Source organism: Taurulus bubalis, assembly GCF_910589615.1.
Source record: "Taurulus bubalis genome assembly, chromosome: 5".
NCBI classification, from domain to species: Eukaryota; Metazoa; Chordata; class Actinopteri; order Perciformes; family Cottidae; genus Taurulus; species Taurulus bubalis.
Genome location: NC_136593.1, coordinates 11,371,272 through 11,394,341, shown reverse-complemented (window position 1 = coordinate 11,394,341; position 23,070 = coordinate 11,371,272). Strand labels below are relative to the sequence as shown.

Here is a 23,070-nt window from a genome sequence, read left to right as displayed (position 1 = left end):
TTTACTATTCTGTGTCCAAACTACAGTATTGGCACTTTTTATGATTAGATTAGATTAGAACACTTTATTAACCCCCAGTGGGGAAACTCATTTGTCACCAAAAGTCATACAGACAACAACAGACTATGTACAGCAGACAAGAAACACATTACAAGGAACAAACAACACCAGAAAATGCCATATGAAACAAGACACATGACCGACATGAGAAAGATGCTCAATCTAAAAACCACAACTAAAGGTGTTCATTAAAAAATCTAACTGCTGCTACACTTAACACAATCTATGCTGCTACACATCTTGGCCACCCTTTTTAATATACGGTATACCTCCCTGCAAAGTTAATAAGGGACGGCTGCAGCGCTTTGGGTGTCTGGATGTGTTTGGAGAGGCTGATCTTGCACGTAAAACATCCCTGATATTTGAGGCGCTCCAGGGATTTAGCGAGCATGCCCAGTGCGCCTCTCTCTCTCCGCAACAGAGCGCACTGGCGCAGCACAGGAGTCATACCGAGCATCGCCTGCGTGTCAGTGCAGTCGACTTACAGCTGGCTGTGAGGAGAACTGGCGCTACTCTTCTTTTGCTCTTTATCACCGCGATACATTTACCCATATGTTTTTATTTTAAAGTATCCTTTAACTCGGTGTCAATCATCTTTGGGTTTAATTTTATTAAAAGGTTGATTTTTTTAGGAAACAAAAGTTGGAGGCTGGGCCTTTTTTAGATTTTTTTGTTTTGACCGTCGCTTGAGAGGTGTAGAAGAAGAAGGGAAAAAAGCTGGTCTTTTTTTGGGGTTAAAAACTCGATAAATGCTTCTCACGAAAATGGACCTGTTGAACTACCAGTACCTGGACAAAATGAACAACAACATTGGCATTCTCTGCTACGAAGGTAAAGCAAATGGGTTTGGACGGTTTTTACTATTTTTTTCTTTGAATGTCAGCGACGCGGTTGAGCGAAGTTTTAACAACTCAACTAACTTCAGCTCACGTGAGCCGTTACTTTCCACAAGTTGTTGCCTTCAACACACTACGTTGCATTGAGTTTTTCTTCAGCATATCGCGTTAAACTGGTTGTAACCGGGCTGTAACCCGTTTGAACTTGATGCCGACACGGGAAAGAGTTAGCTTTTCGCAATTCACGTTAGCTTTTCAATTCCACTATCGAGTGACGTAATTGACTCGTTATCGGAGCAGCTGGACGTCTATCAGCCGGGTTATCAATGTCAAAGCTATCGACCGCATATTGAAAGTTAGACTTGGCTACTGATTGAGACCACGGGCTGTGTGTGTGTGTGTGTGTGCGTGTGTGTGTGTGTGTGTGTGTGTGTGTGTGTGTTAGAGAGTGTCATGGCCCTCCTGTGGCTGATTCACACTGTATATGAACGGCGGTGGCTCACTTATTCTGACTTGTTGCTCTCTGTTGTTCATCTCAACCTCTTGCTTTCCTCACGTTGTTATGAAACATGTGGGTACATGTGTGGCTTTAGCTGTATCAGGATGTGATTGGACAATGTATCACGTATTGACCTGGTGTCTTTTTGATAAGGGCTGGTATTTATCTTTCCCTTCTTTGCTCTTGTTTTCTCAGTATACACTGTATATATATTGTTGCATGAGCAATGCAGAATTTCTTGTTATGTCGATGCACAAACTGAGCACAAGCTTATTAGTGAAGTGACTGACTGTGGAGTTGTGTTAGTAACTCCTGTCCTGTGCTCTGCAGCCGGTGTGTGTGTGTGTGTGTGTGTGTGTGTGTGTGTGTGTGTGTGTGTGTGTGTGTGTGTGTGTGGTGTGTGTGTGTGTGTATAATATCATTCTGTCTTTCTGGGGGGATTCCCACAAGATGTCCCTGATTTCTGTTGCAACATGCAAAATTGACTCCAGCAATGAAAAGACAATAGTCCACTCAAGTCAGTTTTTGTCATGAACTGCATGCAACACATTATACCTTTTTTTTTCAGAGAGGAATTACTACACAAGACATTTGGATGTTGTTGCAGCACAACGGAAAACACTCATTACAAACTGATCAGCAGGCTTTCTTTTCATCTCATCTATCCCTCTCTGCTATGTATCACCCTGCTTTTCCCATACTGCTGCTGTGCCACAGTTAGCAGCTCTTCTCTACATGTAACATATAATGCACTTTTAATAGCTCTCCTATTAGGACTGTGCCACTGAAAACCATTTTGCAGATTTGAGGGAGGGTCAGAGAGGCAGTTTGGCAGGTGGCCAAGTGCCATTTTATAGGAGCAAGTAGAAGACACATGTTTTTTTAAGTGTTTGAGCATGTGATTATACTCTCTGTCAACAGAGTTGTGCTTTTGTCTGTTTCAGTGCTTTGTGGGGGGGGTGTTGTGTTGCAATTCCTGTTTGACCCAAAAGGCTCTGAGGCATGTGACTTTTCAAGTTTTACTCAGGAGTTTGGGCACACATGCTCTGTTTTTGAGAAATGTCAGTGTCAGTAATGATCATTCTTCAGTGCAGTGATGGATCAGCAGATCCACGGGCCATGGTTTGGAATTGAAGTCATTCGGAAGGGTTTTCTGTTTCACTGCAAATCTTCATCTTTCTCAAGTTTAATCCTGTCTTTTTCAGTGAAGATAATTACAGAAGTGAAGTGAAGAGGGGAGGGGACTACTTTTTAGTGGTGTTTCTATACTTGTATATCCTCTGGGTGTCTCTTGTAGGGGATGTGTTTAGACACAATGCTGTATTTATATATCGCTTGAAGCTCATCTCTACATGATTAGACCATCTATTGGTTTTCTGTTTGTTTTTTTATGTGTGTGAGTGTTGTTTTTAGCTGACTGAGCTAAAAACTGACTCCGTCATGTGCCTCAAGATAAGAAAACAAAGATATAAGAAGAGGGAAAAGAGCCAGCCTAAAAAAAAGAGTGAAAGAAAAGCCACTTCATGTTCAAACATGTCGAGCCAAGAAGGGGGTTGGAGGAGCTTTGTGATATTGTGGGTGTGCTGACTTGTTATTGTATGCATGAGCACACATACTCAAAATACATTCCCTGACAAATAAATGCTCATATATACGGGTACTCTGTCCCTCGTGCTTTTCAACTTTCTTTAACTTTCACACTGTTGTCATCGTCAACATTTACTCGCAGTTTCGGGGTGCACTGATCATTCTTTTTTTTCCAGACCAAGTACAAGTACACACTTTTGAGTACTCGCCGAGACCGAGTACCAATGTGAGCACAGTACCATTACAGTTCTAAAAATAACTTTGAAAACATGTTTAAGTTTCATTAGATGTTCTTCACTTTCTGACTATAACACATTCAATATACAAGATGACGCTGTTGCTGACATTTTAACATTCAACATTGTGCTTTCATGATACAAACAGAGCAGAGTTAGCAGTGGTGGTGTTATTATTTAACTGTTTAACCCTGCAATTAGTTTAACAGTTAAATGAAATATTAAAAATAAAAGGCTGAACAAAATCCAGAGGAGCGGCTTGTCACTTAAAGGAGAATAGCGCTGCTTCACCTTAAAGGTCAGCCCACCTTAAGGGCGCCTAAGCCGGATCAGCCCATCACTTTAATCATCAGCTGGCTGACATGCAAGACACGGGAATTTAACTTGGGTCTCCTCACAGGTCCTCAGGAGTTGTTGCCTTTTTTTTTCACCGACAACCAAAACTGTGCACATACGGCACTGCTACTGTAGTCTTATACTTTGCTAATTGATCTGAGATGTTCAGACATGAATTCAGAAAAACCATACACAACATCACAAATACATTATCTATTCCATCTAGTGTCCATATTGATTATCCATCACTTCCAATAAGTTTAACCACAAAGTTCAAACAAACAACTGCCACGTCAGGTAAATCAAATTGTTTGCTTTTCCCCCTAATTGGTGACACCTGCGATTACTAGCATGAACTTAAATTGACTGAGGCCAGCTGGCCTTTTATCAAACCACCACCTAATGCTTGTAGGCTTATTACACTTGAACACAAATGAACATCTACATTTACGGCTGTAACGTTACGCATCGTCACAAACACTCTCTCTCTCGATTGGACCTTCACTTAACGTTATGCCGGGCTCGCAACACACTGGAGGAAACCATGACATATTATGCCGGGCAGGCACACAGCTGACAACCTCACAGCTAAACTAGCTGATGCATGGAGACTTACTGGGGAACGCCTGCAGCGACAAATGATGGAGCCACGTTGCCGTAAGTGGCATCAGGTGCGGTTGTATCGGAGTAGTTTAATGTAAGAGGACATGAGCACAGTATTGGACAGAATCCCAATAGTGGTGTTGGCAGATATGGCACTAAACCAATGATCTCACACGTGTGTGCCTGTCCTCTAATCAAGACTAGTGTTCTGTGTGTTAATACAGTATGTGACAAAATAATAATAATTAGTTTGAGGATCAGGTCAATTCCTGGAATTATGTGAAATGGAAGCATCCTGTCGATGCCATCTTCAAGCAAGAAGCTAAATAAATGGAACAGTTTCATTGATGTTGCTTTGGGGCTGATGCATAGACTGTCAATGTCAGTTATTATAAAGACATTGATCTTCATCCAGTTTCCTCTGTGACTTTTTTTGTGCATGAATGTAAAATTAAACAACATTAAGAATCAAGACATGGGTGTGTATAAGCAATAGTTGAAACAAAGGTTGGTAGTAATGCCAGGTGTGTTCATTTGGTTAGGGCCACACCCCTTCTCACATCAATTTGACTGACAAAGTTTAGTTTAATAACAAAACTGTAAATCTCAACCTTATCATGCGTGCCCTTTAGCACCAGTATATCATACACATCACATATCACATTGTTGTTACAGTAACTGACGAAGATAGTCCATTGATTTACTAATCACCAATGCCAAGTTGCCTACATGTACGACCTTCGAAAACAATTGTTCCAATCTCCTGCTATATCACACCAGCTAATGGTGCTCATTTAATTTCAAACTATTTTATTTCCCAACCACATTATACTGTGCACACATTATATAGTTTGGGAAATTATTGTTTTTAGCCAGCTGTGTGGTTGATCTGCTCTCAGATTCTACTGGAGGATATATGTCATATGAAATGTTTTATCACTTTCTCTGTTAGACCGTCTGTTCATGTCTCTCTCCAGCTCCCCCTTTCTCTTTCTGTAACGCTGCTATCAGTTGTATGCCTAGTAGGGAGGGATGAGGGGAATGCTGACTGTCGCTTTTTGCTGCTGAGCAGTGTGAAATAAACAAGGTTGAAAACCTCCTTAAAGCCATCTACCTTCGTAAACGTCTCTTCCTCTTTGTCTGTCTGTCTTGCGCTCCCTTTCTCTGTCTGTCAAGAGATCAAAACAATCTGACATCCGGTTTAAAAGTTCAGCTCCCACAGACGAGAACTTCCGTGGAAGAGCTTATTTTGTATGTTCTTTTAAGCATTTAAAGCCTAAAACCTCTATGGACTTAGAAAATAAAGGCAACCCAGAGGGCCAAGTTCAGGTTACTGAGAAACTCAGCCAAAAATAATCACGCTGCTGCTGCTTTACAGAGAGAGACGAGGGCATGCTTGGACTCATCCTTTTTAAAGTACCTTGAAGGGAAACGGAGAGAGGGAGAAAAGGAGAGGGAAATTAAGAGATAGAGGGGTCGACCTCTGTTTGTAATCCAATCTCATCCTGATTCCAAGCTGTTTGAAGTTCTGACAAGAGAAACATGCTTTGATCACGTGGCCCTAATGAACTGAGAGGATAAAAAGGATCGAGTGGAGTTTTACTTCTGTGCTGCAGCCCTACTTCCACTGATTGTCTGCAAAAATATTGCAGTGTCCTTTTATCTAATAAACAAATATGTAGAAAAGATAGTGTCCTTTGTTGTATTGACATATTGTGCTTCTGTCTATTTCTACAGTTAATGTTGCTTGCTGCTGTGCAAATAAATATCATTCGGTTACATTTTTGTTACAGAATCACCAATATTTACTTGCACGATAAAGACAATGATGCATGGTGAAAAGAGGCATGCCTCACACAGGTTATTTTTTAAAGTAAGGCTATACACAGTGTCCAGTTTATTAGCTAACCCTAGCTAGAACTAATGCAGTCTAGTTTTTGACAAAACGGCATCACAGAGGAACTTAAGGCGAATCTATGAATGTAGGATTTATTGCAAGGCTGCAATTGATGCGTTTTAGATGCGTGTACCTAACTGGTAACTAAGTGTACTGTTGCTCAGGTTAACTGTTGAGCAGCAGGTAGGTCAACAGTGTTTGACTGTATACGGTCAAATGTCCCGTTTGTTCTCAGGGGAAACGCTCACAGATTCACCCCTTGTTGAGCACTTCACTCCTGAACCTCTAACAAGCTATTATGTGTCCTGGATCCTGATTGGACAGTGTGGTGTCACAGTCTCCCTTCTTTTATTGCCAGCCCTCTGTCCTGCCAAAAGCAATGATGTCACCCTTGTTGCCATGGTACACAGTAGGGCAAGCAGGAACATGCTAGAGAGAGAGGGAGAGAAAGAGAGGGGGAGGAGCTGCTGCTGTGTTCGGGAGGCCTTGCTAAAACTAAACATACATAGAGGAACAGTGGAGGAATAGAGCGCACCAGTACAAAGCCTTTTCATTGTGTGTGACTTAATGATATAGTTGTTTTCGGTTTAAACTGGTTTTCACCCAGACTTTCGGACCGCATGCATCCAAAAGTCCCAGTGTTTTCTCCTCCAAAAGAACCCTGTCCACACACTGTAGTGTACAGGAAACTTCCTTTATTTTATCAAATTGTATCACTTTTGTAATATTGTGAAATAAACACTATTTATTTAGAGCCTCAGAAATAGTAACAATTTGAGAAAGAGCAATGTTTAGGAGATGTATTAGTACGTTTGTGCCTTTCGATTATTCATGAATGCCTGTCAAAATTATAAGTCGAGTAATTTGTCGTAGCAGAGTAAGCACAATCATTATAATCATAAAATTGATGCCAGTTTTTTTTCTTTTTTTTCTGCAAAGCTAATGCCTGAAAATAAATCTCCAAAACATAAGCAAGACTAATAGTTTAAAATGAAACAGGAAAAAAACACTTGCATTGCAAGGGAAAAGCTTGGTGTTGTTGAATGAGAGTTATGGAGAAAACTGCACGTAGGAATGGGAGTTTTACTCTGGGCTTTATGTTTTGTTTGGGAAAAGTCAGACAGATACATGAGGTTGAAGCAGTGGAAAGTCCCCGAGCTGAGACAGAGCCAGTGGTAGTTTTCCTGATTCTCTTTTGCTCTTACTCCCACTCACTGACAGCTCTGTAGACCTCCTGTACGAGGACAAGACTGCAGGTTAGCAGAGAGAAATAAATCAAACACCACATTCAAACTTATGCAGAACCCATCCACAACTATTTCTTCCAAAACATTACGAACCAGATTTTTCTCTGCTCATGCCAGAGGTTTGTGCCTCACTTAGCAAACTGTATACGTCAACAACATTCAACATTTGAGCTGGAACACAGCATGCATAGTAACACTGTCATGAAGTAGTGTTTGTGGTCAGTTTGTTTAAAGTGGCAATAAAACAGTTGCCTTCTACTTGAAAATACTATAATTTTGACTAATTACCATACTTTACACCCGTGGCTAAGCACCCTTTTGGAAGTGTAAGCATGCCAGTCGACAGGAACCAGGGTCAGTTCATACTCAGTCATGTTTGAAATGACAGTCTTGCTAACTGATTTCAATTTAACAGGTTTTAGGGATTGTGCTTTCACTTTTTAATATCTTCCTGTACTCTTTGATTTTTTGAATCGAGGTTCAACATCACTAATTACTCTCTCTTTTATCTGTTCTTGTCTCCTCTTCTTCTTCTTCTTAGGTGAAGCAGCTTTGAGGGGGGACCCCAGACTCCAGTCCCTGTCTCTGTCCTCTTCTTCCTCTTCATCCTCCTCTTCATCCTCGTCCTCCTCATCTTCCTCTTCCATCTCCAACCACAGGACAGGTCCTCCTCCCATCAGCCCCACCAAGAGGAAGCAGAGTGGGGACCAGGGGGACAGCGACATGGATGACAACGAGCATGTGGCAAAGATGAGCCGACTGTTTGCCGCACAGCTGTGAGTACAAATACTGAGAAAGGCACTTAGACACTTTCTAATAGAATCCATTATAGGCATGGGTGATATGACGAGATTCTCAAGTGTCCACAATAACAGAACGTAATCCATTATGCCATGCCTGCGGTTCATTTTGCAACATAACCGTACAACAGTAACAACATGCTAGCATAGGTCTGATTTTGATTAATTGTGGTTATATAAATGAAATTGATGGTGCCGTTAGATTGCTGGAAAGATATCTGCTTTCCTTCTCGATTCTTTGGTTTTAAACCAAAGGAAAAAGGAGAGCCAGAAAAGTTAACACGGTTATTTATAGGCTGTGCAATACAAGTTGACTCTAAAGATGATAACGCCCCAAATCTCCGCTCCAATTTTAAAACTCGCCATCCAACTAAAAACTCAAGTCTGCCACTGGCTACGTCCCCAACGAGCAGCCGGACCAAAACTCCCATCACGATGAGCAATCATCTCTCAATCATTGAGGCTTTTACACAGGCAACTAAATATAAATGTGACGGTCAACGGTTGTGAGGCTGTACGAGAGTCACTACCTGCTTATTGATCTCCTTCAAACTACTATAATTATTCAAGTTTCTCACCAAAACTACATTTTACAAGATTAAATTCGTACACATCATGACAACGTTATAATTTACCTTCGTCCAATAGTGTTTTTCTACTGAACGAACGCACCATAATGTAACTAAATACAAACAGCTTTTAGCTGTTGTTGCCAACGTATCTAGCACTACTGCACATTTGAACACAGATTGAAGCATTATAAGTGATTATAAGATATTTTTTACTTGATATAGACTGATAATTTTTTTTCACACTACAATGATTAAACTGTAAATAATCCATTGCTCGCATGACTCCCTGACCCAATATACAAAATGCCCCCATTCTTCTTCTTTTGGTCTCAAGACAGCGCGCACACACGCGTGTTCAGTGAGTTGCGCGAGAGGCGATCTTACTGAACAGACGAACGTGTCTTGCGACAGTGCAGGAAGGAAGACACCATAGATATCGTAGCATCCTCAGGGCTTACGTTTTTGAAACCGTCGACATCCTTAATCACTGCACCTTTTCTCTTTTCTGTCTCACACACACACACACACACACACACACACACACACACACACACACACACACACACACACACACACACACACACACACACACACACACACACACACAGAGACACACTATGTGGCCATTGAAGAGGCCACCTTGCTGCCTAGAAGCTACATATACACCACCACCGTCGGGTATGCCAGGGTTTCTCTTGGCCATGTGTTTTGCGGGCTCCTTGCTTGTTGAAGCTCTGCACAGACAGACAGGCTTTCTCAGAAGTCCCAGTTTGGACTCCAGGGTGCTATGCCAGGTTTAGCTGGCTGCACAGTGTTCTTCTTATAGCCACAGGTCTCTGGAAGCTTGGAAACAGGGACTGCACAACAGAAAGATTACTCGCATCTATAACGTTCCCACATTCCCACTTCCAGAGATTCCAGAGATTCTGGAGCACTTATTGGCTGTGAAGGACACACACACACACACACACACACACACATACACACACACACACACACACACACACACACACACACACACACACACACACACACACACACACTTTTTCTCAGCCATAGCTATTGCTATTTATTTTGGAGGCAGGCAAGGAGATGTTAGGTGGAGCGGTGTTTCTTTTCTTTTCATTCTATTAGCATTCTATTATATCCGCTGTTATTGTTGGGAGTAATCATTTTTTCTATGTACATGTATCATTTCTGTCATATGGATTGAGTAAATTGTAATTTGATTATGTTATTTATTCTGTACACAACATGTAATGCTTTCCTGTCTAGCATGTGGGAGGAATCCCTCCTCTATTGCTCTCCTTGAGGTTTATTCCTCTTTTTTTCTTCTTCTGTTCATATTTTTTGGGGGATCTTTTCCTTACCCGATTGGAGAGTCCAAGGCCAGATGATGTCATATGTTTTACAGATTAGAGCTCTCTGAGACTAATTTGTGAGTTGTGATATTAGGCTTCTAGAAATAAAATGTAATTGAACTGTTTTGTTTTTTGTACACTTGTTTCACACAGTTATGTTTGTCAGTCAACATGGCTGTGAAATGACACAATGGTACACAGTAGATGATATGCTGGATTTACTTGAAATCCTGGATTAAGAGCAGAGCACAGTTACTGGCAGTGTATTATGTGGTTAAGCATGTGCAAACACACAGTGCACAGTGCATACTGTCATTTGTTTGCACTTGCACAAACTCCTGCTGCACATTAAGCAAATAGTTTAATTGAAATCACTGTTGAAAACTAAATTCTTCTAAGGAACAAACACTTAACACGTGTAGATTTTATAGGTAACTTTTAAAGAAAAAGTTTGCAGCTGCAGTCAGATTGTATTCATATAGAAAAACAAGGAATTGCAATCTCAAACCGGAGTCTTAGCAAATGATCAAAAATAATCACAAAATAACCTGTACGTTTCAGTTCAGCATGTTCCAAACACATCCCAAAGCAGCTAAATACACGCTGTTACCTGGTGACTCTGGCTTAAGTTATTGCAAGCGTTCTATATGTTCACCTGAGTCACAGCCGTGTTTGTCTTTGGCGCAGTTTTTTTACAGATAGGAAATCTATGACTTTTGAATCAAGTCTTCTTGTGGCACAGGGGGAAGGGTCTTAGTTCCTTCATCATGTGACCATCTGGGCTCACATAACTAAGGATTAGCTTGTGTGTCTTGACATTTGTGCAGAGTCATCTTGTTTTCTGTTATGGATGTATCAGTGGTGGGAGAATTAACATTATTCTCTTTAACCAGGCAGTAAATCGATCTGACCACTTGGTGTTTTATTCTGTTGTCTCAGTTGTTTTTCACTCACTGTGAGAGATTTTTTCTGCACAATGCGGTTAACTTCTGCTCCCATTGATAAGCAAAAGCTCCTACTCGTGTGTCATGAGTTGGATTTTATTTTGTAAGTTGGGCTGCCAAAGTACAATGGGACTTATTGTCATATCAGTTTTCGGTTGGTGTCGTAACTCCTCGCCACAGCTTCTAAATGCAACCATTTTGTGGAGTTAAACTTAGGTTCTGTAAAAGTAAATTGATCTCGAAACTCTGATGTTTACGAATTCTCAAACTGCTTATTGTACCATGATACTTTCCTAGAAGTAACACATAATAAACCCTAATCTCTTTATTTAATCTTCACCGTAATTATGACCTTGGAGTGATTTGACTCTAGGGATTGTTCGTTAATTTCTACCCATGAAAAGTCAATTGCTAGTTGGCAACTTGAATTTAAATCCAGTGCCTTCATCAAGATATCATTTTTAAAAACCCATTTCCCTTCGGCCATGCAAGAGGTATCTTTATTTTTAGTCATTTAATTTGAGGTTTCTCTGAGGGCATTCTCTCCCTGGTTAAGGTAAGAGCGAAGCGACTTATTGACATCTGCAGTAAGTCAGGCTCTGACAAGTTTTCCTCCTTGTTTGAAATAGTGATTACATGAAAGTGGAAAATGATCGGTTGGTGTGACAAAAAAGTCCAGCTTAAAATAGCATCTATAGAAAACATTGAACATTTGAAAATGATGGACTTGAAAGAAGCTAGACAACAAGAACATGAACACTGCAAACCCTCCACATTAAAATGTCCAGAGATGGTTATCTGACACCATTCTAGCTGTTGGATTTTGTGTAGCTTGTTTTTTGTCTGCACTGATTGCTCTTCTCATTGTTGCCTATTCCTGCATGTTTAGGAGCTTTTGTGTTCATTCAGTAGAACAAAAAAACGTTCTTATTTTCTTAAACATTTGTTATGCTTTAATGGCAGCCTTCATGTGTGCTGACTTCATCAGTTGATAATTGTTTTTAATTTTGTTGTCAAGCTGCTTGTAGTTTTTGTGTGTGTGTAAGTTCAGTCATATTTTGAGTGAGTAAACACAGACAGACACCTGACACCTTAGACTTGAGGTGGGGCTACACAGGAGGAAGCTCAGGTTTCTTTTGTTGTCCAATCACAACAAAATGAAGTCAGGGGGAGGCACAGGCTGGGGTGAGAGAAAATAACTTTCTGAACCAACTCCATCTTTATTTTTCTGTGAGGCAGTATTAACATGATACATTTTTTCTTTTGTCAACAGCCTGTGCATTTAACAATGTGGTTGTGAGTGTATTTTCTCAGCCGTCTTAGTGTTTTAATAGTGAAGTCACGATTGCGTTACAGAAAAGTTTATGGCATGGTACATTCTGCATATAAAAGTCACTGGCAGACCTTCTGGCAGGCTGATCTGTGGCTGTGATCTCTCTGTGCTGACTCTGCATGTGTTTGTGCAGGTATGCACATGTGTCGTCCTGTGAACTGTCCATACATGCATGTGTGCTCGTCCGTCTGTGATCATCTGTGTGTGTGTGTGTGTGTGTGTGTGTGTGTGTGTGTGTGTGTGTGTGTGTGTGTGTGTGTGTGTGTGTGTGTGTGTGTGTGTGTGTGTGTGTGTGTGTGGGGTGAGAGGGCTCCTTGTCAGGCAGCAGGGGCTACTTTCTCATTTTTTCTGAGGAGTAGGAGGAGTCTCGAACAAAGAAGCCTTATCCTGTCCACTGGAGCCTGCGGGCTGGAATCTTGCTGCTGCCTGCTCGCCTACCCGCCACTCTGCAGTTGTAGACCCGCCAGTATAAGAGTCCTCTTGCTCAGCTGTTTCATTCCTCCTTAAGAATAAGAGCCAGTCACAGAGCAAGGTTTAGGACTTTAATTGGGGAATATAACTGCAGGGAAGTGTGTTTCCAGCATCCTCGTTACATGTGACTCAGTGGGTACTGGGTTTGTTGATTTCCTCAGGGAAGTATATCAAAATTAAGAATTTATTGTAACCATATTGAACAGTGTTGTTTTTTCAGTATTGTGAATTGTTTTGTTTAAATTACCAGTAGCACATACTAACTGACCCTTTACTGAATCCCGCCCCTTGAATGTTGGCCAATTATAGTGTAGCATCGGCTGCCTCTGACCTGGGTCCAACAACTATATGGCTGAGCTCCATAGACTCATGCAATCGCTTCATATTTCTTAATTTTCTGCTTCGTTTTGGAAATAGTTAAACATTGTGCCTGGTGTACGGGTAATAGTGATACTTACACAGATGTTGGAAGGAGATATACATTCCTGAAATGTTAAGTTTCTGTGTAGCAAACATTAGCAGGAGCTAACATTAGCAGGGTATGTTAGCACATTATTAACTCACAATTAACTAATTAGCACTTCAATGCTAGATACTCAAGCTAAACTAAATGTATATACATGCTGCTTTTGCTTTTTAATAGTGAATATTGATAAAAGCTAAATTCAATTTAGTTAGTTTGCTGCAGTACGTACTGTAGCACACGGAAACTGCAGCTGCTTTCTCCTGGGAACCTTCCCATTAGTCTATGGGAACTCTCAAGGAAGTTTTCCCATAGACTAAATGGGGAAAAAAAATCAGAGGTGGAGTTGGTGTTGTTGTGTGTGTGTGTGTGTGTGTGTGTGTGTGTGTGTGTGTGTGTGTGTGTGTGTGTGTGTGTGTGTGTGTGTGTGTGTGTGTGACCAAGCCAGGTTAAGTCATTGTTACTTATTTGACATGGCACTGAACTATTTGTGTTGTGTGTGAGCATTAGAAAAAAGGAGGGAAAGCATGTGTGTTTTTCTTCTTCTATGCGATCTCTTGTTGTTTCCTTTGCCACCTTGTTGTAGTTGTTCCCACAGCCGATCTATCCCAGCTTTGATAACATACGATTTTCTTCAGTTCTCTTTCTCAGCAGTCTGTCAAACTGTCAAATATGTGCTTGATTTCTATTAGTATTTATGCATGATAAATGACAATGATGCAAAGTTTATCTTACTTTCTTTAGGTATTAAGTGTAATACATGATTTAACATTAAGTCTATGTCATGTTTTATTTTTGCATGTTTTATGTCGAGGATAATTAATGGTCTCTAAATTACATCAGTTAAGGTGTATTTCCTTTGGGTTTTGCCTTTTCTATTTTAAAGGATACAAATATCATTGCTGACTTATGGATAGTCCTGCTGCTAAAACGTGGACTGAGCAGAGTAAAAAGTGTTGAGATGTTTGTATACTTTATATACATAGCCTGGGTACGCCCTGTGGCTCACTTTCTGAGTGAGTGTGTGTGTGTGTGTGTCAACTTTGTGGGTTTGTACAGACCTCGCAGAGCTTGGGCCTGGTTGTAACCTGTGGTTGAGCCTTCATCCTCCTCTAGTTTTTTTTTCTTTTTGGTCGTCGTCTCCTCTCTACGCCCTGATTCTTCCCAGATGTTTCCTGTGTGTATCTCTCTCTCTCTCTCTCTCTCTCTCTCTCTCTCTCTCTCTCTCTCTCTCGCGCTCTTTCTCTCTTTTTTTCTCTGTTCTCGCTCTTTATTTATTTCTTAAAGGAGTAGGATATGAACCTCTGCCCAACCAAAGATTTATTGTGAGGTTTTGTCTGAAGACTTTAGAACACAATTGTGAGAAAAGGCGTAGAACTTGTATAGCTCATTTGCCTCAAAGTAGAATATAGCTTACTCACTAAATTGGCAGAACAGCTAAACCTGGAATACTAAACCATATTTTTAAAGTCTTCAATTCTTATGTTTATATTTGTTTAACTGAGTTTCCATTGTGGCATTCCAATTAGGCACGTTGGCTTCTACAAAGCTGTGAGAAAAAATTACAAGTTTTCCGATCTTACAGGAATACAATTTAAGTCATTAAAACGCATGATCACAGTCATGATCTTTAACTTGAGGTTGACTTGAAGACAGGGTGTCGTGTGAATGGTTTCTTAAAAGGCTGTACTAAATGACAGATCTGAATGAGGTAATATTGTTCAGGGTATATGACTATATCATTCATGTGTTGAGGTCTGGACTCTGGGTTTTTAAATGAAGGGATCTTCCAGTCAATGCCCACCACAGTGACTGACAACAACTAATGCCAGGCTACACATAACACAGCCTTTAGTAAAGTAGAATCACATAGATATCTACTCTCTACTTCATGTGTGTGAAGATGTCCATTCTGATGCCAGTCACACGGTTCTCGTTTAAAAAAACTAACCAATATCAATTAGCTTTGTTTTTATAATTGAGTGATTTTTCTCACATCTATACATACACTATTAGATCTGAGCTTCTTTCTGTCTGCCCCACTTCTGTTCAAGCCTTTGCTCGGCTGTGTGTTAACTCCAAGCTGGTGATAATAATGACGAGTAAACCTTTATTGTGAAATTAGATTAAGCCGTGTCTCATGTCTCCACTCCTCCTGGGTTAGGTTTTTTTGAATTCACTTTATCCCCCCCTTAGCTCTTGGAGGTACAATGTCCCAGAGTCCTCTACTTTTCAAAGTTCTCTCCATCTCTTCCCCATTTTCGCTCTCATCCTCTCCTCTAGCCCGAGACATGGCCACCCTCTCTCTCTCTTCAGCTCTTGCCCTTGTCACCACCTCCCATACCCGTGTCTTATGTGTAGCTCTCACCCTCCACCTTTTTCATCCTCTCCCTCACTCCCCAGCTGTGATCCTAACGATAATTGAGAGGTGAGTCAGAGAAACAAAGACACAGGGTATGTTTTGAATGTCTGATCCCTGGCATGAAATGCGGTCCCGGTTTTGGTGGGCAATCAGGCGAGGGGAAGGCGGGGGTGGCAGTGGATTCGACAGCTACGCCATTCATTGGTCGGATTTGTTGATCCCGTTCACTGGCTCCTGCAAAGGCCCCTCTTGTGTGAGGATGTGGCATGCCTGCTCTTTGGCAATGATTAAAGTTTGGAACAACTTCCATAACCTAACTCAAGACCCAGCTGCTGGGAGGGTATGAGAGGGAGGGGGGTACTTTATTATCTGCTTGCCTCTCAGCTAATCTGCAGCTGATTGTTTATATTTGAATACAACCAAGTTAAACAGGAGGACTTTGGTTTGGATAATTTTATTAAATATATTCATTATTATGACCTGATTTGATGTGATTAATTCCACGATGCAGTTACTTTTTGACTATTTGATCAATAATGGGAACTATGGGAAAACACAAAAGCTTGTTGGTGAGCTGTCGTCCAGGGTTTATAAAACACTGCCAAGTCTCTCCCTCTTTAACCCTCAGGAAGTTTGCCGCCGATTGTAAGAGAAAAAGAGAGAGAAAGAAAGAAAGAAAAAAGAAAGGGGGGGTTCTGCTAATGTAAGCTCTCGGCACAAACGAAGGAAACTACTGACCTCACTCTTTCTTATAGTAGAGGTCCGGACCATTCACATGCAGCTCCCCCTTCCCCACCTCTCCTCAGCTCTTCCTCTCTCCCGCTCTGTATTCTGTAGAGACTATTTATTTGAGCAGGACGCTGCTGTGGGTTCCAGATGCTTGACCCAGCAGTCAGGTTGCCTGGTCACATGGATTTACAACTGTTTGCCTGAACTTGTTGTTTTGCAACCAAACAAAACCTTCGAGGCCCGCTTTGACTTTTTCAATCTCGGGTCTGTTTTGTATTCTCATTCAGACCTTTTCCTGGAGTAATGCCTCCCTGTGTCTGGTGAAGAATAAAGGAGAAAGACATTTCATGTTTCAGTGCAGCTTATACTACATACCTTTTTCCCCAACTGAGGCTTCTGTGTCTAATAGTGTGTTTTTCAGTGTAGGAAGGGGGAAGTCAGGGAGTATGTATTCATTTGTAATGTGTCTATGCATGTGGCTATGAAGTTGAAGAGATAGCAAGAGAAGAGTACAGTAAATCTTGCTCCCTCTAACTGGGCCTCAAATTGTAGGAGGAGACTGGAGCTGCACTAAGGCTGTAATATACAGTTGAACACACACACACACACACACACACACACACACACACACACACACACACACACACACACAGACCACATTTGACGCACTGTGCAAAATAATTGCTCCCTGTTAAACTGCAAGCAAGTGTGCACAGTATCAAGCACTGCCACTTCAGTACATACTGTATTAAATATTTCAAGTCATTATAATCAGAGCTGAAAGAAAAAGAAAAGAGCGAAAACTCTGTGTTGTGTCAAACTGTCGTTACTTTAGTCTCTTATCCTTATCACTGTTTTTTCAATGATTAAAATATGAGCTCACGGTTTGTAGAGAACAGAGGGGTTTCGTTGTGGTGAGAACTACTTCTCTTTCATATGGAAAGTGTGTGGCCAGCTCACCTTCTTTCACCTTCAGGATTCAGTCCATGCTTGTGAGTATGGACTGTGTTGTGAAGCAGAAGAGTAAAAGGAATACAAGGACAGATGTCTACTTTTAGCAGATTAATTCAAGTGTTGAGATGCAGTTAGAGATAACTATACTGCATTAGCCCTGAAGGATTTTCCATGTTTTCATCAGACAGCACTGAGTGCAGCTGGCTTCAGGCTCACTGCAGAGATAAAGTTGATTTGCTGCACTGAGGAAACCACTTTTAGAGCTGTGTGCCTGTTTGCCCCTCTGTGCAGGGATAAGTTTGGAGTCCATCCATGTTGGATGAAGTTGGGAAAGTGTTCCTTCCTTGGCTTAACAGCAAAATGGGAGTGTGTGTGCATGTGTGTGACTTATCATGTGTGAGGTTAGTATTAATAGCTTCTGCTGGTCCTGTAATGTTTGACACAGAGCTCCATTTACAATTGCTCTTTTGTTTATCTTCCCCCGTCTCTCTCTCTCTGCGCCCCTCTTTATCTCTCTGTCTGAATATGTCTCCCCACTGCTCATCCATTTTCTATCCCGACACTCCAGCTTGGGTTTTTGATAACTTTGGATCCGGTGCCATGTAATCCATGTAGTAAAGATCAATGTGCTAAACATTGGGATAGTAATATAGCTAAATAGCAAATATGTTATCTATTCAGAGAATGACACACAATGATATATGATACACAATGATAACAAATAAATACACAACCCAATGTGCAGGTTAAATGAATGTGGCTCTCCCTAATCTTTACCTTTCTTCCCTCTGTTCCCCAGGAAGCCTAATGGAGACTACCGCAGCTCCCTCATCTCTAAGGACCGGAGCCGGAGCCCAATCGAGCGTGTGGTGGTGCCCACTCTGGGAGTCCATGGCAACCACCTGTACAGCCACGCCCACCACCACCATCACCACCTTGCCAGCTTAGCTGGCATGGACCAGCCACTGGCGCTCACCAAAAACAGCATGGTGGAATCTGCACGCAGCAGCACAGCAGCTATGGCCACAGTGCCGCATACTGTCAGCGCCGTGGAACGCCAGCAGGTAACCTGCGCTTCCTGTATCATTTTGTTCGAGCACCAAATACATTAAAAAAAACAACCTTGTTATGTCCCCTCATGATGGCACCAATGGGCTAAAGTAAAAATGTTCTATTTGGTTTGTTGGCCGAAACTGTTCTTAAACCCTCGTGGTCAATAAATCCCTCTCTCTCTCCCTCAAGCTTCAAAGCCCCCTTTAGTCTGTCTTTCTATACATACATATGCCTCACCTTTTAAAGTGCTATGCTCTTTTTAGTCCCTCTTCTTAGACCCACTCTTGACAGAATTGTTTTTGTTGTTTTGGTGATTCCTAAATCACAAATTTGTGTTTCAGAATCGTCCTTCAGTGATCACATGCGCCCCAGCCAACAACCGCAACTGCAACCTGTCTCACTGTCCAGTCTCCCACAACGGCTGTACAAGCCTCGCTAACAACTACAGGAGAATCAACAGTGAGTGCACACATGCAAGTGCATCATTTTTACATACAGACAGACACATGCCATCATAGTTTTTTATATTATAGCACATTTGCTTTTTTTCAGAACGTTTATGCTAGCAGGAGCAGTGATGGATGAACATAACTCAGTAATTAATTTATACCAAATTGTTACCAAGTAACCTTCACTGGGCACAACCCCTAAAAGTGGATATAATTTTGGAAAAATGAGTTTCCCATACAGTGCAGTTTGTGGGAAAGCTCTCTGAGTGCAAATCACTCTCCAGAGAAAACACAACCGCTCATACTCTCCACATTAAGACTGACTTATATAACTGGTGTTGCTAAAACAAATCATCCACGTTTTCTGTCAGTGAGTCTTTACTACCTTGTCTGTTATCTCTGTTCTGTAAAAGTCCCTCGAGGCCCCAGCCAAACACATGTCTGTTTTATTCAGCCTGCCTGTGAGTGTTGGTCATGTTTTCTGCGGGTTGATAACTCAACTGTGGCCATTTTTTATGATCCCAGTGAAATCCCTATGATCTCATTGAGGTTAACAGTGAAATTTAAAACGATGATTTAATATAAAACTGAACTGAGAAAGTGAAGTAGATGTCAGAGTTAGTATTTTTCCATTGACCTGCACATTGGAAAATGCACATTTCCAATGTTTAAACTGATGCTAGGCAATAAATTACCCGCTGGACTTTATATAAGTTTGTTTTAGAGATGTTTCAGTTTTTTATTATGGGAAATAAAAACTCTCTCTGTTGCCTTCTCCTATCCTCCCTGTTCTAGCCAATACAGCCTGTGACCCAGTGATTGAGGAGCATTTCCGCCGCAGTCTTGGGAAGAACTACAAGGAGCCCGAGCCCACCGCCACCAACTCCGTGTCCATCACTGGCTCGGTGGACGACCACTTTGCCAAGGCACTGGGCGAGACCTGGCTGCAGATTAAAAACAAGGGCAGCCCCTCGTCATCGGGCAGCAGCCCAAACTCCTCCCCTAACAGTCACATGGTCAATCACAACCACTCCCCTTCTGTGGTCTCCTGAAGGAAGAAGGGTTTAAGAGGGAATTGACCCTCTTTCCCTCGCCCTCCCAATCATCCCGGCTCTAACACCCACGCCCTCGTCACTTTGGTCTATCACCAGCATCCCAGAGGGAATGCCTGCATGCTGGTCTGCTAAAAACATGTAAAACCCTCAAAGCCTGTACTCTCTCTCTCTCTCTCTCTCTCTCTCTCTTTCTCTCTCTCTCTCTCTCTCTCTCTCTCTCTGTGCACTCATAGAGGATCAACGAAGCAATAACACCATGGTCGCTTCCCCCCTTCTGTCCTCTGGTATGGTAATACCAGACAATAATCAGTCATGAGTGATGAGGGTTCGACTTTTGAGACTCGACTGGAGCATCAAGCTGCTCCTTCCAATAATTCATCATCCCTGCATGTCAAGCTCGGAGCTGAGCAACGTGTCTATAGTTATATGTACATAAAGAGAGAGAGGAAAGGTGGAATTTTAATTATTAATTTTCTTTTTTTTTTTTCGTTTGTTTCTTTAACAGTAGGTTTGTGTACTGCTTTTGCGTTATGAGATGTCCGATATTTGAAAGAACCGATAAGTGAGAAACACTTTGGAGAAAATAATCACAAACCACCTGACTGTGCTACCAAAGAAACCTCAGACACAGATGTTTATCACTGCCCGCCTCAAAAACAAAACAACGAAAAACCATCTTGCAATCTCCTCCTGTTTATTTAATCTACCGTTCATTCTGTCACCGTCCTTCCTTCTCTCTCGTGTATGTGTGCTGGTGGTTTTATTACTGTATGTGTATACCTAGGTGATCGGCTTGGTGTGATTTGCACTGCTGTCGTAGAGGTTAAAAGGTGGTAAGTCAACATTGTAATCTGGCACTGCATACACTGGGACTGATGCAGCTAAATTCTGACACAGTCTGGTATAATCCATCTTTTGTTGGAACTTCTATTTGATCCCATTAACTCTTACGTAAAATACACCAGGGTGTAATCCCACACAGGCCCTGTCAGAAAATTACAAGCTACATTACTATGCATTTAAAAAAAATGGAAAATTCATACCAGTATTCCTGGGCAGTACAAACATTTTTTTAGATGTGTTAAGTAATCCTGATTCGGATGCCATTTGTTCCAGTATACAGTGGATTTCACATCGCTGCATGTTGATGACTGCAGCTGTGAACCACAAACAAACACGAAGGTTGTTTGCTCTGCCACCATTGGCCTGCCACTGTCTAAACTACGTAAATAGTGCCAAAATGTTGCATTTCATTTGACAAGCACAGTCAGGTTATCAAATCAGCCAACTGTGGTGTCGATAGACATCAGAGCCATTATGAGAAGAGCTCCGCGCTGAAAACACAGCTGCACGACCTGCAGTGTGTTGCTGAACAATGTGCTTTGATGTCTTTCACAGGATTAACTGCTGACAGTGATGAGAAGAGAGATGACGCTGCATGTCACTTTGTGGTTGAAAAAAAAAAAGAAAAAAGTCTGGTTTCTCGACCGGGGGGGGAGAAGATCATTCAGATCTCTTCCTGTGTCTCTTTGAACACGGGTGTTGTAATTATATTTGGCTTACACCCAGCCGACCCCTCCCTCTCCTACACACTGTGGTTTGGTAGATTTCTCTATAAGGTTGAAGGTAAACTAATGCTTTTACAGATGCATGTTTTTTGTGTGTTTTTTTTTAATAGCTGGTATCTATTAATGTTTTTTAAGCAGCATTTCAATCTTAACTACTATAAGCCTTTTTCCATTTGGACGTTAGTTGTTACTTTTTTCGTTGTCAGTAACGGACATAGACACTATACACTCACTGCTGGGTCAGTTGTACTCCATATTATTATTGTTATTATTACAACTTTGTATTTTTGTTTTCCATTAATATCAGTATGGTAACAAACATCTATAGTGGGACGGCCTCCGGACAGGCTCTGTTTAACAGTGAGAGCTGTGTTTCTGATGTAAGCGATGAGCAGCAGAGCAGTGGAGACGCAGCCCGTCAAGGTTTTCTTAAGATGTTGATCCATCGGTGGTACAGGATGCTACAACCTTCAGCAGGGCCGAGCTGAGACATCAACTTGGCAAAAAGTAGTCGACAGGCCCTTGTTTTCTTTTAAAGCATCCCAAGTGGTCTTTATTCTTCTGAGTCTAAGCTCAAATACCCATATTGGTACCAGACCAATACGTATGCCATGATGCTTTTGAGAAACAAGGTGTTGTTCATGGTCAGAGCTCGTGATGGCGGCTCCTAAACAGCTTGCTGATGTTTCGGAGATGATGGCAAGCAAAACTCTTGCTGATAATTAAGGGTTATCTGAATTTCTGGTGTGATGTCAGAGCCCCCTCGACCTTCATCAGTTGACTTTTTGTGTCCTGACTTTGGTGTCCAGATATTCAATGCTTTCTTTTCTGAACAACATTGTATTGTTGCTGCAGTTAAGCTTGACTGCTACAGTCTGAGAAAATGTATTTTACTGGTGGCATACATTCCTCCTCTAGGGAACTTTGTACAGGCCTCAGACATGCTCAGTATCTCCATGTCAACAGACGGCACCCATAACCAGTCAGGGACAACTGTCCCAGAGTTTTGGGGTCTTTCAGGAATTACGATGTGTCCCTTTTTGCTTTTCTTTGCTTCAAGCAAATTGGCCATAAATTCATACCATATGATTAAGGAAAAAAAACTTGTATGCTATAAATACTTACATTTTTTAGGACATTTGAAGCATAGAATTGAGAGACCTGGGGCTGGGCAGTGATGAGTCATTCTCTATCAAAAGTACTGACTCATTTAATGTCTGAGCTGAGTTCAAAAGGCGAAAAGGTTCATATTTAGTTTGTGAAGGATGTACTCACACCTGATGAAAATGACCTAAACCAGAGTTCTTTAAACGGAATGCAGTGTCAGTGTTCTAGAATGTCCACACATTCCATCCTCAACTGAACAGATGTGACAGAACCAGAACTGACTGTGAAAGTTCTAGACTTTTCAGATACACAAGCGTTTTCAATCAACTGCCAGTGAATTAATTCCCAGGACAAATAAGTACTCTCAGTTTAAATGTGTTTCCGTAAAAAAAGGTTCAGAGTGGTTTGAATAGTGATTTTCAGCTGGCAGGTAAGGGTGAGCAAAGCTTCAGGAGCTGAGCTTCTGGAAGCTAGGCCTAAGTTGGGAGACTTTGAGCTGAAAGTCTATTGGCAGTGGCCCCACCCACCCCCTCTCAGATTCAGTTGAC

The 23,070-nt window shown here is 41.6% G+C and overlaps 1 protein-coding gene across 1 annotated transcript; it reads left to right on the top strand.

The window, feature by feature from the left end:
- Positions 1-809: 809 nt before the first annotated feature.
- vgll4b (vestigial-like family member 4b) lies at positions 810-19,844 on the top strand (the record flags this gene model as incomplete). The annotated part of the gene is made up of 5 exons (XM_079218402.1): positions 810-891; positions 7,843-8,077; positions 18,090-18,354; positions 18,685-18,802; positions 19,588-19,844. 5 exons carry the CDS (start codon positions 810-812, stop codon positions 19,842-19,844), a joined length of 957 nt encoding a protein of 318 aa, XP_079074528.1.
- Between the last annotated feature and the right edge of the window lie 3,226 nt (positions 19,845-23,070).